Source organism: Ascaphus truei, chromosome 15 (assembly GCF_040206685.1).
Source record: "Ascaphus truei isolate aAscTru1 chromosome 15, aAscTru1.hap1, whole genome shotgun sequence".
NCBI lineage: Eukaryota > Metazoa > Chordata > Amphibia > Anura > Ascaphidae > Ascaphus > Ascaphus truei.
The window spans coordinates 51,783,521-51,802,618 of NC_134497.1; the positions used below are offsets into that span (position 1 = coordinate 51,783,521).

The 19,098-nt window shown below is 40.9% G+C and overlaps 1 protein-coding gene across 1 annotated transcript in view; it reads right to left on the reverse strand.

Annotated features, from left to right (window-relative positions):
• Window positions 1-9,699: 9,699 nt before the first annotated feature.
• The window catches only part of LOC142466940 (embryonic polyadenylate-binding protein), a 94,670-nt gene continuing 85,271 nt past the window's right edge, over window positions 9,700-19,098 (reverse strand). The window contains exon 14 of the mRNA XM_075572594.1: window positions 9,700-9,953. Within this exon, the coding sequence (XP_075428709.1) occupies window positions 9,876-9,953 (78 nt within the window). The 3' untranslated portion in view covers window positions 9,700-9,875. The remainder of the gene's footprint in view (window positions 9,954-19,098) is intronic.

The following is a 19,098-nucleotide window of genomic DNA, read 5'->3' on the forward strand; positions in this document are numbered from 1 at the left end:
GCTGGGTCTGGCTCACCCCAGACGCAGCTCTTTTTGTTCTTTTTTTTTTGTTACACGTTCCCATGTTCCCTCCCTACCCCCCCCCCCCCCCCCCACCCCCAGGTCACCTTCCCTCCTTGGGACGTGGAGCCCCCCCAGTAGAAGGTCACAGAGGACCTTGCCACACGGGATCATCAGTGTTCGCACAGGTTTCACCTACATAAACAGGGTCAAGATACACAAGTACAGTATCACAACGCGACGCCGTATACATATCTCGAAATGTAAATGGCGTTAAATATCTTATCTAATAATGTTAATGGATTTAACAGCCCCGTAAAAAGGAAAGCCGCTTTCATAGATTACAAGCGTAAACAAGCAGAAATTCTCCTCCTCCAGGAGACTCACTTTAGCACCCGTAGTTCCCCTAAATACCTAGATAAGCAATACACACAATTCTATCTAGCATCGGCGACAGAAAAAAAGCGAGAAGTGGGGATTCTCTTCCACAATAGCTTTCCCTTCACATTGCAGACACTCAGGAGGGACGGCGAGGGCAGATTCCTGATTGTCGTTGGAACTATTCACGAACGACCGGTGACTCTGGCTTCGCTGTACGCTCCTTGTGAACAGAGCCACAAATTTTTCAGAGAGTTCTTTCAAAAACTGCACCAGGTAGCCAAAGGCCACATTATCCTAGCGGGTGACTTTAATCTTACTATGAACCCGAAGCTAGATCGGACAGGCACACCTAGGGGGGGTCAGAGGAGAGTTCTAGAAGCTTTAAAGATGGGACTCAAGAAAAATCAACTGACCGATATCTGGAGGGAGCTACACCCAACAGAGAAAAATTATACCTTCTACTCCCACCTCCATGATGCATATAGCAGAATCGACTATTTCTTCATCTCTAGTAGACTGGTCCCCTTGGTCTCCCACACAGGGATCCATGATATTTCATGGTCCAACCATGCACCAATAGAGCTACGGTGCACTCAAATTCGTTCTGATAGACCTGGCGCAAACTGGAAACTTAACGAGTCACTCTTGAAAATCCCAGATATATGTGACGCAGTGAGTGAGGAAATAAACCAATTCTTTAGTATAAACCATGGTTCGGTAAAATCAGACTTCACCCTCTGGGAGGCCCATAAGGCAACCATAAGGGGCACACTAATTGGCATAGCAGCTCGCAGAAAGAGGGAGAGGAACCAGAAACTGGTAGCACTCCAAAGCAAACTACACACCCTTATGACAAGACACAAAAAAGGAACTGATACTCAGACATAGGCTGAGATAAAGAATACCAAAATTGAGCTTAATCTACTGATGACCTCGCAGGCAGACAAATCTCTGAGTTGGTCAACAAGGAAATACTATGAAAAGGCAAACAGGCCAGATACCATGCTAGCACGCAAATTAAAGGCCAAACAATCAAATTATAACATACAGGCGATCCGCTTAAAAACGGGAGCCTCTACATCCAATCCGAAAAACATAGTGGAAGAATTCAAATAATTTTATGAAAATCTATATGATGGAGAGAAAGTGCATAATGCCAAAACCGCACGGGCCACAGAAGATTTTCTGGCGAGCGCTAATCTAGCTGAGCTGACCGAGCTGGACAGAGAGGTGTTAGGAGCAGAGTTCACATTAGAGGAACTTCCCCAGGTCATCTCTGACCTTAAGCCTTCAAAGGCCTCGGGCCCAGATGGCTATACAGGGCTGTATTATAAGAAGTTCATTGAGAACCTAGCCCCATGGCTGCTCCGAATGTTTAACGCTCCAAGCGTCTATCTCAGTGATTTATAAAGTAGGAAAAGATCCGCAAGACTGCAAAAGTTATCGCCCAATCTCCCTCACTAATACTGACGTCAAAATATACGCCAAACTAATAGCCAATAGGTTATGCCACATCCTGCCCAGACTTATACATCCAGATCAAGTCGGCTTTATTAAAGGTAGACAGGCTGCGGACAACACCCGACGAATTATTGATCTGCTAGAGATAGCCAATAACAAGAAAATACAAGTATGATATTAAGTCTGGATGCAGAAAAAGCTTTTGACAGGATTGATTGGCCGTACCTACAACAGACGCTTGGTGCATTTGGCTTTGGGGAGAAGGTGAGTAGCGCCATAATGGTGTTGTACTCTGGCCCCGCTGCTAGGGTCATACACCAGGGCTTCCCCTCAAACACATTCCAAATCAAAAGTGGCACATGTCAGGGGTACCCATTATCTCCCCTTTTATTCGCCCTATGTATGGAACCTCTAGCAGCGCAGATCCGTAACAACCCGGATATATCAGGGATTACTATTGATTCAGAATCTCACAAGGTTGCCCTGTACGCTGACGACATTCTGCTGGTGATCTCTAGGCCTCTCACCTCTCTGCCAAACCTGTTTGAACTGTTGGAAAAATGTAATAAGATATCTGGATTTCAAATTAATCAAACCAAATCAGAGGCCCTAAATATCAGCCTCCCAAAAGCAACAGAAAAATTACTGAGTCTGAACTTCAATTTCAATTGGCAACCAAAACACATTAAGTATCTAGGAGTTCATATTACTAAAGACTATAAAGGCATCTACGAAGCAAATTATCCCAAACTGATTCGAACCCTTAAAGAGGACCTGAGAAAGTGGATGCCATATAGGATCTCCTGGATTGGTAGGATACATAGTGTAAAGATGAATCTCCTCCCCCGTATCCTATACCTCTTTCAGACTTTGCCAGTACCACTGAGACTGAAGGAAATACTCTCACTTCAGTCTGAAATCTCCAATTTTGTATGGGGAGGAAAAAAACCGAGAGTAAACAGGACAATTATGAGAAAGACGATTCGGACAGGGGGACTAGCGGTACCTTGCCTGGTATCTTATTATAAAGCGGCGCAATTGTGTCAACTCACACAATGGCAGATCAACCCAGCATTGAAACGATGGGTGGATCTAGAGAAATCGGTCTGCTCCCCATTGGAGTTAGACAATCTGCTGTGGTTACAAAAAAACAGCTGTTAAATGGGCTGACCGGCCGCTTTCCTCGATGATTAACTCACTGTCGATTTGGGAGGCCTCTAAATTTAAATATACCTTAACATCCAAACTTTCACTGATGTCCCCGTTGTGGGGCAACCCCGACTTTGCGCCAGGGCTAGCAGAACACACCCCAGGGACCTGGAAACAATCCAGATATATTCGGCTCAGAGATCTGGAGGGGATACCAAACAAGGTCAAATCATTTGAAAAACTCAGATCCAAGAAAAACATCCCACACTCTGAATTTTTCCGGTACCTCCAGATCAGGGCATACTTTAACAAGCACACGCCACACCTGCCATTAACCACATTTGAAAAGCTCTGTCTGACAGAAACAGACACACGGGGACTTACATCACGGATCTATGGAGAAATAGTGGGTTCTAGAAATGCACAACAAGAACAGAAACTAACATACCAACTGAGGTGGGAGACAGACCTGGGAGAAGCCCTGGAGGAGGACTGGTCGGCCATTCTAGAGGCGGCTGCCAAAATGTTTTATTTGTACGACTTTGAAGGAAAATGCATATAAAGTATTAATGAGATGGTACCTCACCCCACTGAAATTATCAAGGTTTGTGCCAGGATACTCCCCACTGTGTCCAAAGCAGTGTGGAGAATCGGCGGACCTGTTGCACATGGTGTGGTCTTGTCCTCGAATCTCACCCATTTGGGAAGAAATTAGAAATTGGATCCAGAGGATTTTTGACCTCACAATTCCCCCGGACCCGTGGCTGTTCCTGCTGAATAGGCCGTGGCCGGGTTTATCTAAAACTGGAAATAAACTAGTTGCACATTTTGCAACAGCAACGAGGTGCGAGGTCGCAGCAATGTGGAAACAACCCGAGATCCCAAACATCCCCAAGATTCGAAATCGAATGTGGTACATACTGTATGCCAGATGGAAAAGTTAATGAGCTAGGTTAACGACACTGGCGCCAAATATCTAAAAGTCTGGTCACCTTGGTTGGAACAGACAGATATCCCAGGGGTAGAGGTAACCACAATCTGGCAATGATAGCTCAAAATGCATTATCACTCAAAGGGCGAAAGTATCACAATGGGCTACCTGCCCACACACGGGGCAGCAGTGGGGCATAAGAAGCTCAAGAGTTAAACCAACAAGAGCTGATAAATGAGGCAAACCGCGAACTGAACATAAAGCTCGTGGTAACAATAGGAGAGGCCCGCGTCCCTGGGGTCATCAACCCCGCCCCCCGTATCTTTCCCCTTCCCTTCCCCCATCCTTATTTTATTTTACCTATAAGAGTAACTACATTAAGGTACCTCATAGTGAGCTGGAGAGATATCACTGTTTATGTTGCACAGGTACTCAAGAGGGAACTTAGGTGTCACATTGAAATGTTATATGAGATATTTATTTTCTTTTTGCACTGTGATACTATATGTAATGTAAAATCCTTACAATAAACTTGAAGTTGGAAAAAAAAAAAAAAAAAAAAGAATGTAAGCTCTCACTGTCAGGGTCCTCAATCCCTTTAGAATGTAAACTCTCACGGTCAGGGCCCTCATTCCCTTTAGAATGTAAGCTCTCACGGTCAGGGCCCTCATTCCCTTTAGAATGTAAGCTCTCACAGTCAGGGTCCCCATTCCCTTTAGAATGTAAGCTCTCACGGTCAGGGTCCCCATTCCCTTTAGAATAAGCTCTCACGGTCAGGGTCCTTATTCCCTTTAGAATGTAAGCTCTCACGGTCAGGATTCTCATTCCCTTTAGAATGTAATCTCTCACGGTCAGGATTCTCATTCCCTTTAGAATGTAAGCTCTCACTATCAGGGTCCTCATTCCCTTTAGAATGTAATCTCTCAAGGTCAGGATCCTCATTCCCTTTAAAATGTAAGCTCTCACGGTCATAATCCTCATTCCCTTTAGAATGTAAGCTCTCACGCAGTCAGGGCCATCAATCCCTTTAGAATGTAAGGTCTCACGGTCAGGGTCCTCATTCCCTTTAGAATGTAATCTCTCACGGTCAGGGCCCTCATTCCCTTTAGAATGTAAGCTCTCACGGTCAGTGTCCTCATTCCCTTTAGAATAAGCTCTCACGGTCAGGATCCTCATTCCCTTTAGAATGTAAGCTCTCACGGTCAGGGTCCCCATTCACTCTAGAATAGGCTCTCACGGTCAGGGCCCTTATTCCCTTTAGAATGTAAGCTCTCACTATCAGGGCCCTCATTCCCTTTAGAATAAGCTCTCACGGTCAGGATCCTCATTCCCTTTAGAATGTAAGCTCTCAGTCAGGGCCCTCAATCCCTTTAGAATGTAAGCTCTCACTATCAGGGTCCTCATTCCCTTTAGAATAAGCTCTCACGGTCAGGATCCTCATTCCCTTTAGAATGTAAGCTCTCACAGTAAGGGCCCTCAATCCCTTTAGAATGTAAGCTCTCATGGTCAGGGTCCTCATTCCCTTTAGAATGTAAGCTCACAGTCAGGGCCCTCATTCCCTTTAGAATGTAAGCTCACAGTCAGGGCCCTCATTCCCTTTAGAATGTAAGCTCTCACGGTTAGGGTCCCCATTCCCTTTAGAATGTATAATGTAGACAAAAAAGAAATATAATGCTCTCTGAAATAATATTGTGAAGGTAATGTGAGGGTGCCTTACTCGTCTAGAGTGACGGTGGGTGCAACTATGAGCCAAAATTAACATGAATTAACAACAATTGGTACGTGAAAGCATATTTGTTGCCGACGCCTACCAACTAGAAGCCCATTTGCAATTGCACTCCTTGGCAATTAAAACTTAACATTTAATTTTAATATATATAAAATAAGTTCTTAACATATAGTGATTAATAATTAACACATATAATGTATTTATGCGAGAAGGGATGGGGAGATGGTAGGTGGCCGCAGTGTGTAGTAATTTATGCTATGCCTAAATACAACGGCAATAACACTTAACAACAATTGGCCTTAATAAAAAGTCTGTTACCCTGCTGTTAATGCCCAAGAAACGCCCAAGAAACGCTTTGCCTATATCAGTGTATTGTGCGTCATGTGGTACAGCATGCCGATCAAACCAACCTATATTGATCTAATTTGCTCAAAACAGTGTACAATAGGTGAATATGATATTAAATCTAATAGATTTTTTAAAAAATTCTCTCAAGGTCAGGGTCCCCATTCCCTTTAGAATGTAAGCTCTCACTATCAGGGTCCTCATTCCCTTTAGAATGTAAGCTCTCACGGTCAGGGTCCCCATTCCCTTTAGAATGTAAGCTCTCACGGTCAGGGTCCCCATTCCCTTTAGAATAAGATCTCACGGCCAGGGTCCTCATTCCCATTAGAATGTAAGCTCTCACAGTCAGGTTCCTCGTTATCTTTTTGAATCTGTGCGCTGTCCTTATTTGTATGCAACTCTGTTTACGCAATTATCAAATCTCTGAACCATTGTACCGCACTGCAGAATATGTTGGTGCATAACAAAAAAACAAGAATAATAAGTACAATAGTGCAAATCCAGCAACATGACCTCGCAGAATCAGTGCTATGGCAATGTATAAAATAAAGGTTCATATCCTGCAAATAAACGACACATGGAAATCCATTGGTTTAATGTGTTTATTGTTTCACTACCTGGAATCTTTAACGAGAGAAAAAAAAATCTTGCAATACAAAAGTATTAAAAATGGAATATAGAAACCTATAAATATTCACATCTACATAAAGAAGGGAAACATGAAGATAGACTATTGTATACCTCTTACTAGGCTGCCAAGGAGCAACAATTCACAGCTACATGGAGGCTTGATTTATGTGGTGGTGATCTGCATTGATGAGGTCCTTGCAAGGCGTGTTTTAAAGCTCCTTAGAGATCACACTACTAATTACACACAGTATACTAAAACTAGACAATCACTACAGAATCTACATTAAAAATATACCTTCAGTACAACCCAAACATCTTGGGACAGGTTATTTTTTTACACATTTTCTCTACTTTATGTTTTAAAGGAGCAATTCATGCACTTTAACGTATTATTTCTTAATATAGGTTTGAAGCAGGGGGTCTCTGGCGCTGGACCCCACTATTTTCAGGTCTAGTGACGCCCTGCTTCCGGTAGCAGCTCCGGCTGGGCTAGCTGGGGTTTAAAGCTTAAAGCTTCCACGTCACGCGGGCCAATAGGAAGCCGAACCTGATGACGTCACGATTTTCTATTGGCCCAAAGGGCGCGGGAGCTTTGAAAAGCAGCATTACCTGATCCCTGCTAGCCAAGCAGTAGCTACTGGCACCCCTTACAGGAGGTATCTCCGCAATTAGGGGGGTCACCAGAGCTGAAATGAATGGGGTAGAGCTCTGGGGACCCCCTGCTTCAAGCCTATGATAAATATATATATTTTAAATCCGCTTGGATTGCCTCTAATTGACTTAAATAACTTCTGTGCATTTCACCAGTCTCTACTGTCCGGTCAGGTCTAAAAGCACTTTTCCTTGAATGTTCTTTCGCACTTACTTTCAACTACTTGTCTTAACATATACAAAATGTGGCTTTCCAGAAAAAATGTCCTCAATGCAGTTTAAGTGATCTCATTATTAATGTAGAAGCTGTTTGTGCTTATTTACATATACAGTACTCCAGTTCTCTGCACACTATCAGACCTTTAGATCACCCAACCACCACAGTATCCCTGGTTATAATGATCTGACCTCCACACAGGCTTTCACTTTTTAACTGATCTTCCGGCAGTCATGCAACAGGCATCTAAATGAAAAACTCGGCTTCAAGAAAACAACAATTTAATCAAAGACTTTGTAGTAGGAGAGAAAATAGGAGGCACTTTTTTTACCCACCGGATTAGGCATTAATATTCTTTGCTAACACAGTACTCCCCTTTTAAGTGATTCAATTTCATTAAAAGCAAAAAAAGACAGAATAACTAAAGTGTACACCAGGGGTGGCCAACTCCAGACTTCAACAGCCACCAGGTTGTAAGGATATCCCTGCTTCAGCTCAGGTGGCTCAGTCATTGACTAAACTAATAATTGAGCCAACTATGCTAAAGCAGGTATATCCTTAAAACCTGACCTGTTGGTGGCCCTTGAGGCCTGGAGTTGGCCACCCCTAGGATACATTGTATTTAGATCTGGTTATGTAGTTATCCATCACCTACATAAGCACAGATATGTAGATTTAGACTTGCTGTAGCAATGGTATACTTCACTATTCATTTCTAACTAGCTTTTTCAGAGAGGTCTGAAAATATAAGGTCCCGGTAACAAGTAGTTCAACCCCTACAGCTTGTATTCATTTTGCTTTAAATACCAGCAGTGCTACGAAGGGCAGGGACACTTCCTGGTTAGGGCAGTAGAATAAATTTTTTTTTTTAGCATGTGTCTGTAAACTGCACCTGCAGAAACGTGTATATATATATTACATCATGAAATTAATCGTATGGCTGTGCTGTGAGAAACTCTATATTAGAATGATTCATTACAAAAACCAAAGTATTTAAAATCTTTTTGCTATTAATGTAAGTGCTTGTATGTCTGCCTTTAAACTTTAAGCAGTACTCGGAAACAAAAAGGCACAAAGAGACCTCTCTAATCATACAGTATATACCCCCCCACCCCTCCTCCAAACAGTTTGCATAGAAAATCAGTCACTATTTGCAGTAGAACACTATATACTGTAACTATACACCTTTCTTTGCAGGACATGTACAGGCAATGCTAGTTGAAATAAACACTCGCATACCATCACCTTTTTTTTACCTGGTGTAAGTTGCTATAGTAGTTCTTTGTACAAAATAAATTATTCTATTCACTAAAGAACAATAGTTTGTAATTGTTCAAAGAGAACTTCCCTACAAGGTAAAAGTTAGTAAAAAGGCTCCACTGAAGAGACAGACTACATGAATAAAGGCGAGAACTGGGGTGCCCATCTGTGACAGCAACAGACCATCAATAGGGCACCCTTTACTCTCGATTCAAACTTGCCACAATGCAGAAGGCAAGAAGGATAGACCTTGTGGTTAATAAATTACCCTTAGATTATGATCCGGAGACTAAGAAAAGCAGTTACATACCTTTATCTGAGATCGTGAGAATTAAATAGTAAGTTCTCCAGGGCAAGAATTTTTGAATAATATTTTGTGGGCAGTGAAACAGGTTTTATGCAGGTATATTTAGTAATTAAACGTTTTAATGTACAGCATATGGTTTAAAATGGTTGCTTAATAATAATTGATATATAAATGACATTATATACATGCTTATGTTGACAAATCAATATTAGGCCTTCAAGAAGGCAGCTCGAGCAGATATGGGTTTACATGAGAACTTTATCCAATACAATAATACCTCACAATAGGGATGACCAACATTGAATTGTAACAATTTAAGGATGCAGAGCATGGTTCTGCTAGACGTACTAGCCCTGGAGAAGTGTAGATTTTCTGCATGACAGGATACATTTTAATGGACTACTTGCATCATTTAAATGCATCAAAATCAACACTGAATCCAAGAGTATTGATAATTAAGATTGTTATTACTTTTGTCAAATATGATCACAAATGCTCATTTATTCTGGGAAAACTTGACAACTTATTTATCAAGGGAAAATCATTTGAGTTTGCAAATTTTTTTTAATGCACAACAAAAACAACAAACAAAACCCCCCAAAATTAATTTCTGTAATTATTGCAATGTAGTCTGTGTCTGAGGCTTATGTCTGGAAATACAATTTATTTTATCTTACATAATATCGCACTGACACACAAACACAAAGAAAATATTAATATATACTGTAAATACATACAATCTTCTGGTCTTTTACACACAGCTTAGAGAGGATATCGCTGTGTAATGATACTTTGGCTAACGGTTTGACGTTGATTATATGAGAGATGGTCCACTTTTATGAGGACTGTCTTTGGCATGATGTGCTTGAAGGACGGCGACTGCTTCTTCGACCTGTTAAAGTAAAGGTGATAAAAATGTTATTGAATGAGAGAGATATATATAGATATACACCAGTTTTTATTCTCACACGTGTTACGGTGGGATAGTGCCCCATATTCTGCACCAACATTACTGTTGAACCTTATGAATACTGGGATATGTTGTGTTATTTGGGGTGAACAATGTCATGAACTACATACAAACACATGAAATATATCATACATAAACACATGGAATAATATATATATTATATATATATATATATATATAAAAATAAATAAATTGTGTCAAGTTTCAAAAATTAGAGAAGGTACACCATCTTATAATTGGGGTTGTCACACCATAGAAGGCTTTGATGACAGGACAAAGCAGAAGAGGCAATTCTTTTTTGTAAGCATCTACAGTGGAGCACCTCTATCACTATTGTACAGTAGCTACTTGAAGTAATGTCTACATCAGTGGTTTTCAACTTTTTTTGGTTAAGGAACCCTATAATTATATTATATATCCCCATCCCTCTCTAATAGAGCGTCTAAGATCAGAGGCATTGTAAGGAACCCCAACCCTCTCTAATAGCGCGTCTGAGATCAGAGGCATTGTAAGGAACCCCAACCCTCTCTAATAGCGCGTCTGAGATCAGAGGCATTGTAAGGAACCCCAACCCTCTCTAATAGCGCATCTGAGATCAGAGGCATTGTAAATTCTTCTGTATTTGGTACAATTTTCAAATGACCTGAAAATTGCACGGAACCCTTTATAGATGGTCGTGCAACCAAGGGTTCCTAGGAACCTCGGCTACATCTATTTACATCTGCAGTATAAACAGAAAGAAAAGGAGGAATGCAAAAAATATCACTTTAGGATGTTTAATGGGGGAGGAGTAATGAGTGACATGCAGGGATCGCTTGTAAGACATAAGAGCAGAGGACCAAACAAGTTCAGGGTTAGCCATAATATTGAGAAACCGTTTATTCATTGTAATGGATAAACGCTTAAAGCAGCCATCTCAAGGGTCGATACTGGGGTCAATGCTCTTTTAACTTGTTTATTAATGACCTTTGAGGATGGCAGAAAAGCAAAGTCTCCATCCTTGTTTATGACACTAAATTGTGTCAGGTAGCAAAATCATCAGGATGTAATTTCTCTACAGAAGGACTTGGATGAACTGGAAACTCAGGCAGGTAAATGGCAGATAAGGTTTAATAGAGATAAATATAAGGTTATGCATTTGGGAACAAATTAAGTCAATGCTAGATGGAGAAGTATTTAAGACTGCTTGTAGACAGTAGGTTTAGTAATAGTGCTCATTGGCAGGCTTCTGCTAGAAAGGCTATGAGGATATTATCTTGCATAAAACAAAACCGCACATGACCGCTACATGTTTGTAATACAATGAGGAGAAGAATAGGGAACTTAAGAGTTATCAGCCAAAATACAAATGCCAAAAGAGATCAGTAAAAAAAAAATCACAATAGTTTGCATGTGTTATATTAAAATCTAAATTAAGAAACAATGCAAATAGTCAGGGGTCTAAACGAAAGGATGCCTAGAAGCCCAATAAAGCAGTCTGTAAGTTCTAAACACCGTCCACAACTGTCAGGTTCTATGTATAACACGCCAATGTAATTCTTCAACCAAAAGAATATCATTTAGCGTCTGCAGCTGTAAGCAGAGGTGAATTCCAGTTGCAGGCTTGAATAAATTCCTTATAGGAGTGTCTTAATTCCTTTGAATTAGCTGTAGATCATTACACCTCAGGGAAATAGGAGACAAAAGAAACACAGAACATGCCATCGAAGTGTATTATCCTTCGGATTTATATAGATAACTAATAGTCAGGGACAATGACAGATAACTTAATGGTATAACATTTAATATCTCTCAATGAGATGAATGCAACAAATGAATATAAAAGACTATCAAACAATCTAACATATATTGTAGCATACACTAATACACTTGTGTATACAACATATAAATGCATTGGTTCTTCAGTCCTTCTCAGGACATGTGGTGTATACAGCTGTAAAATTACTCGTCTCTGTCGGATGGAAAAATGATAATCCTACTTACAAAACGTAACTAGGACATAAGCCTTAGTTAGTGGAAGTTCACTAGCACTGCTGATCCAGGGTCAGTCAGTGAGCTTCCCTCAATCTGGTGGGCGTGCGGCTCCGACTCGCTGCCTGCTTGTCCTCTCCTGTTGACGTCACGACAAATCTCCTTCAGGTACGATGTCCGCGTTGTGCCACAAATCCTACGCATTTCGTGACTCAATATCGCGGGTCTCTTCCTCGGGGTATGCACTAGAAGCTATTGTTAGGCTATTTAAGCCATCCAATGATTAATATCAGGTGGTGTATAATAATAAAACCATAATAAATATGTGAGCAGTTCTTTCCATGTCCTCATATAAATAGTAGATATGTAATAGACTGCCCCATATCATATGTCCGTTGTGAGACACTAAATATATATATAACTTAATACTTCTGGGATTTTCATTAACCATTAAAATCCAATATGGGTTTTGTGATGTTAAATTAAAATGCAAAATGTCCTTCGCACAAACAGGATATCAAGGATCAGATGATGTTATGCAACATCCATAAACACGATTTTCGTAAACACAGTTTAAACAGGAAATGTAAACATATACATAAAATTGCAAGAGCTATATACTGTAATAGGCACAGTGTATGCAATAAATGCACCACAGATATAAGACAGGCAAACAAAATATGTCCCTAATGACATTGATACATTCTATTCTATGAGTTTAGCCTGACTGCGTGGCAGATGTTAATAATGACATATCAAATATACCAAATATGAACCCATGATCATAGTGGCTTGTATGATTTAAACATAGATTGTATTGGAACCTATATATCATAGATGGTATAAACCGATAGGACTTATCAGCCCATATCGGATGTTTTATTTGGCATTAATGCTATTAATATGAATAACAATAACAGTAGAAACAATCAGTATTATGTTTTCCAATGACAACTATTCTTGAAATTGTTTTTAAATGATTAGATGATTTTAAATGTTTTAATTTGATCATTTTTAATTTTTAGTAGATGTTTAAATAATTTTTAAGTGATTTGTTAAGGAACCTTAATTACACAAGAAAAATAACTATTAGTAGTATTATGATGGACTCATCACTTCAGAAATGCTGCCAAATCAAACTCAACGTTGAGTCCTTGGGGTGTCAACGTTTTTAATTCAAAGATCCAATAAAATTCTCTTTGTGAAATTTGATTTAGCCTGCCACCAATTTCATGTATAGGTTTACATTTCCTGTTTAAACTGTGTTTACGAAAAATCGTGTTTATGGATGTTGCATAACATCATCTGATCCTTGATATTCTGTTTATGCGAAAGACATTTTGCATTTTAATTTAACATCACAAAACCCATATTGGATTTTAAAGGTTAATGAAAATCCCAGAAGAATTAAGATATATATTTAGTGTCTCACAACGAACATATGATATGGGGCAGTCTATCACATATCTACTATAGGTGTATATTTATATGAGGACATGGAAAGAACTGCTCACATATTTATTATGGTTTCATAATTATACACCACCTGATATTAATCATGGCTTAAATAGCCTAACAATAGTTTCTAGTGCATACCCCGAGGAAGAGACCCGCGATATTGAGTCACGAAATGCGTAGGATTTGTGGCACAACACGGACATCGTACCTGAAGGAGATTTGTCGGGACGTCAACAGGAGAGGACAAGCAGGCAGTAAGTCGGAGGAGTCGGAGACACACACCCACCAGATTGATGGAACCTCACTGACTGACCCTGGATCAGGAGCACTAATGAACTTCCACTAAGGCTTATGTCCTAGTTACGTTTTGCAAGTAGTTTTCTCATTTTTCCACCCGACGGAGACAAGTAATTTTACAGCTGTATACACCACATCCTGAGAAGGACTGAAGAATCAGTGCATTTATATGTTGTATGCACAAGTGTATAATTGTATGCTATATATGTTAGATTGTTTGATACAGTTTTTTTATATTAATTTATTGCATTCATCTCATTGATATATTACATTCTATACCATTTAGTTATCTGTCATTGTCCCTGATTATTAGATATCTATATATCCGAAGAATAATACACTACGGTGGCATGTTCTGTGTTTCTTTTGTCTGCTAATTCCCTGAGGTGTAATGATCTACAGCTGATTCAAAGGAATTAAGACACTCCTCTAAGGAATGTATTCAACTCTGTTATTCAAGCGCCCGAAAGGTCTGTTCTTTACAGTTATCCAACTGGTTGTCAGAGAGCCAGCCTGACTTTTCAAGGCAGCTTATTGGACTTCAACGAACGGGACTTTAACGTTTTTCACATTGTAATTATTGTATTTGTTGTGACACCAGCGCTTTTATGCACTAATTTAGCACAAATTCCAGTTGCAAGCACACAAAATCTTTCAAGTGGGGTATTTGTAAAAAGCAACAACCTAGTCTGCAGGTTCCTGGAAACCGGAAAGATGGTGTTGGCATAGGGAGCAAAGTGAGGGTGTCCATGTGATGTGCACATCATGAAACTAAAGAAAGGTGAACATAGCAAAAGTCAATGGGAAGATGCTGCTCTCAGATGGGAAAATACAGTTCACAAACACAAAACCACAAACAAAATCTAAGGACTAGCTGAGCCATATTGAGATGAGGATCACCACAGCAGATGGAGTATTGATGTAAATCCAGAGGGGAAAAAAACACCTCGTGATTTGGTTCAGGTCCAGTGAAAGATTAAAGGCCACTCAAGTGATGTCAACGCAGAGATGAGATTACCGCGTCATAATGTGGTTGCGGGCAGTCACACCCAACTGTGCCACAGAACAGTTAAAAATGCATGTGACAACTAGGCACAAGAAGCTTGTAGAATGGGGATATGGTATAAGATGGTGACCCTGATAGTCCATCAGGCAGATTATCCTGCTTCACAGCCTCAGGAGTACTAGAGTATTGTTGCCTGACAGAGCTAATTAGTCCTGTGTGACACCAAGCAATTAAATGAAGCATCCGAGATTAAGTGTGTCATATACTCCGATGCTACAGTGTCCAGTCAATGGATCCAGCATGCTTTGCAATGTAATAAGAGGATTGCTTCCTCACCTCAGTAACACGACTTGATCAGTTTCCATGTACCTCAAAGTTGGAAGATGATGGCCATGGTGATGGAAATGGGTGGCAACTGGATACTTTTGGATTAAAGGGCTGATCTGATGGAAGATTTCTGAAGAATAATTTGTTTTTTTTCACGCTCACTTTTGTAAACGTAGTATAAGCCACAGGGGTGATATTATTATATATACACCATGTGGTGACATAAGCAGGATAGATGGTGGTTAATGTTCATGGGATAGCCTTTGTGTGGGTGTTTCAAGGAGGTACTAGTCATGAGGTAGCCGAAAGTGACAGTCGGTAGATAGCTGGAAACAGGATCTCTTTACCAGGATGGCCTTAGGATCCTTACTGCATCAGTTGCAGAACATAGGTCTATGATTCAAAAGTGCAATTAGCGATCAGAGGCAAACTAGAACAGTGTTCTTGGCGGATTTCACGGAATATGTTGCAATCATCAGGGCACCAGAGACTTGCCAAGGCTTTATTGCACAGTACTAACCTTCCAGAAAGCCGTCATCCATTTGTATAATGGCATATCTGCCTTGGTTTGGGTAACTCATGATTCTAAGGATATGTACCATCTGGGAGTGTGGAGAGCCGGATTTCAGTGGTGGCAAGTGGAAAGTTGATGGCAGTAGTAAGGTATTGTGTCGGTTGGCTTAGTGTAAAGGGCATGTAAGTCAGAAGTGGTGGATTGTCACATCTAGCTAGTGCATCTCAGAGGTCAACTGTTAAAATGAATTTGATGAGGGGAGTTCAAAGAGTTTAATTGAGTGATTGATTCCTGGGTACCATGTCAGAGCAGAAAGATTTAGTCTATGATGCGACTAGAAAACAAGCAGGTTGCAAAGGAAAGGTTTACGTTCAAAGTAGTACATGTAGGCATTAGCATAAGTAGGGGCTATATTGGACAAGATTGCCGTGTCTAAGGTTTTAAGGTAATACTGCTGTTGAAAACGGAAATTATTTTTAACAGTCAACTCCAAAGGAATGTGAAACATTTCAACAAGGGGTCCTGTGTACAGTGGCGTGGTAAAGTAAATTCCATAGTTTTTCCATAACCTACTTGAATCAAAACCAGTTTTTTCTTAAATATCCAATAGGGTTTATATTAACCAATTCCATGTCTTTTGAAACAAAATTATGTACAAATTAGACAATGAGTAATTACAGTAAGTGTCAGGCTATGTGCAAACGTAAGTGAAAACCTGGTTATATCAGCTAAATTAAAAGGGATAATTAGAATCAGATGTTTAAATAATGACAGTAGATAGATCGTAAGAGGTGAGTTTCGGAGGCCCCGCCCTATATAAAGATCAGAAACTTTGTGAGTTTGGTCTTCACCATACAGGTGTGTGGAAACACGGCATGCCACGATAAATAGAAATCTCAGAAAAGCAGTTATTGGTACTCTTCTAGAAAGGGTTACAAAACTATTTCTAAAAATTTGGGGTTCCACCAATCAATGGTCAGACACAGTCTACAAATGGACAAAGTTCAATACCACAGTCACTCTACCCAGGAGCGATCGATCGTCCTACCAAAATCTCTCCAAAAACAAAACGGCAAATCATCCAGGAAATCACAAAGAACCCCAGAGGATCTGCAGGCCACTCCAAGAATCTGAGGAAGGGGTTATTACCCCGAAACGTTGCCCCCTATTTTCCCTGTCTCCCCCCCCCCCTACCTCCCCTTTGTGGTTTTCCTTGTTTTCCTCTCCCTGTGTTTCTCGTAAGTGAGTGCTGGGACCTCCCCCCCCTTTTTCCTGACATTTTTGGAGGATTAAGGATCCTCCCTGTTTCCCTGTGCACCCTGCATATTTATCTGTTGATTGCCAATTGGAGTGCTGTTTATCCCTGTTCTTTTTACAATGTGCTCTGGGCAGACAAGTCAAAGGTAGAACTTTTTGGTCTGAATGAGAAACGTTACATTTGTCGAAAACCAAACACAGCGTTCGAACAAAAGAATCTCATCCCGTCAAGCATGGTGGTGGGAGTGTGACTGTTTGGGGCTGCTTTGCTGCCTCAGGACCTGGATGGGTTGCAAATCCTCGACACCACCATGAATTCTGCATTGCATCAGAAGATTCTAGAGGAGAATGTCAGGCCATTAGTCCGTGAGCTGAAGCAAAAGCGGGTCATGCAGCAAGAAAATGATCCTAAACATACAAGTAGATCTACAAAAGAACGGCTGCAGAAAAATAAATTTCACATTTTTGAATCATCTAGTCAAAGCCCAGACATAAACCCCATCGAAATGTTGTGGCAGGACCTGAAGCAACCTGTCCATGCAAGGAAGCCCTCAAATGTCACTGAGTTGAAGCCGTTCTATAAGGAAGAATGGGCCAAAATTCCTCAAAACCAATGTGAGAGACTGACCAGCAGTTACAGGAAACGCATTGCTGTTCAAGGGGGTGCCACCAGGTACTGAATTTCAAGGTTCACATACTTTTTCACTCATGGATATTGAATGTTGAATCATTTGTGGATAAATGTTGAAACAGTATTATTTTTGTCATTTGTTTGATCAAGTTATCTTATTAGGACCGGATTTTCACACATTTCAAACCTAAAATGTTATTGGATCTTGGTCTAAGGGGTTCACAACATTTCTCACCACTGTACATGGGTTTATTGGTAATAAGTGTTTTCACAGTTTGAATCCCTTTGTCATGTACTGTACGATGTCTGTGTATTTATTTGTTTAATTTAACAAGTGTAACCAGAATGATTTGGGGTAAAAAATTAGAGCGATGTCAGAGCTTGAGTAGGAAATCTGTGGTATTATTTAGATACTATGTTGAACACATGGTTGAAGTTAACCCCCTCCCCCCACAATACCTTCAACTGGACTATTGGGAGTCCAAGGCAACTCCTCCCCCCCCTGCATCTCCTGCAGTATGCATCGTTTTTTTTATTGCCATGGTATTTTTATTGCCACCGGTATCTTCCCCAACCTTAGTCCGGGATAAAATACCGTCAATAGTTGTCAGATAGAACAGTGGTGCGCAAACTGGGGGGCGCGCCCCCTTGGGGGGGCGCAAGATTATGTAGGGGGGGCGCAGGCTGCGTGCGGGGAAACCTGGGGGCGGGCAGAGCTGTGCCAGAAGCTCCGTGCAGAGGCTGCTTCCAGTTCTCTGCTGTGTCTTGCAGAGGGGGCGGGGCCTTGCAGAGGGGGCGGGGCCTTCCCTGCACACAGACAAGCCCTTCTCCTCCTCCTGTCTTTTACCCGGCCGTTTTCAGCAGCACATGGGGGGACCAGAGCAGGTTTAGTTACTCCCTCCACCCACTGTGTGTGTGTGTGTGTGTGTGTGTGTGTGTGTGTGTGTGTGTGTGTGTGTGTGTGTGTGTGTGTGTGTGTGTGTATATGTAGAAATGTGTGTGTATATGTAGAAATGTGTGTGTATATGTATGTGTGTGTATGTGTTTTGTATGTATATGTGTGTGTGTATATGTATGTGTGTGTGTGTGTGTGTATATATGTGTGTGTGTGTGTATCTATATATGTATGTGTATGTGTGTGTGTATATATAAAGTATGTGAATGTGTGTGTGTGTGTGTGTGTGTGTGTGTATATCTATATATATATATGTGTGTGTGTGTGTGTGTTTGTGTGTATATATATATGGATTGTTGTGTGTGTGTGGATGTGTGTGTGTGTGTGTGTTTGTGTGTATATATGTGTGGATGTGTGTGTGTGTGTGTGTGTGTGTGCGCTGTGCCTGTTGGTTGTCTGTGGGTGTGGGTGTTGGGATTGAGTGTTGTGTGTGTTGGTGGTGATTATGTGAGTGTTGGTTGTGACTGTGTGTGTGTAGTGATTGAGTGTGTGCTGTGTTGGTTGTGATTTGAGTGTGTGTTGTGTGTGTGTGTGTTGTGATTGAGTGTGTGTGTTGGTTGTGGGTGTTGTGATTGAATGCAGCGTTGCACAAACTGAGGGGGGGACGCCCCAGGCGCAAGATTATTTAGGCGGGGCGCGTGCAGAAAAAAA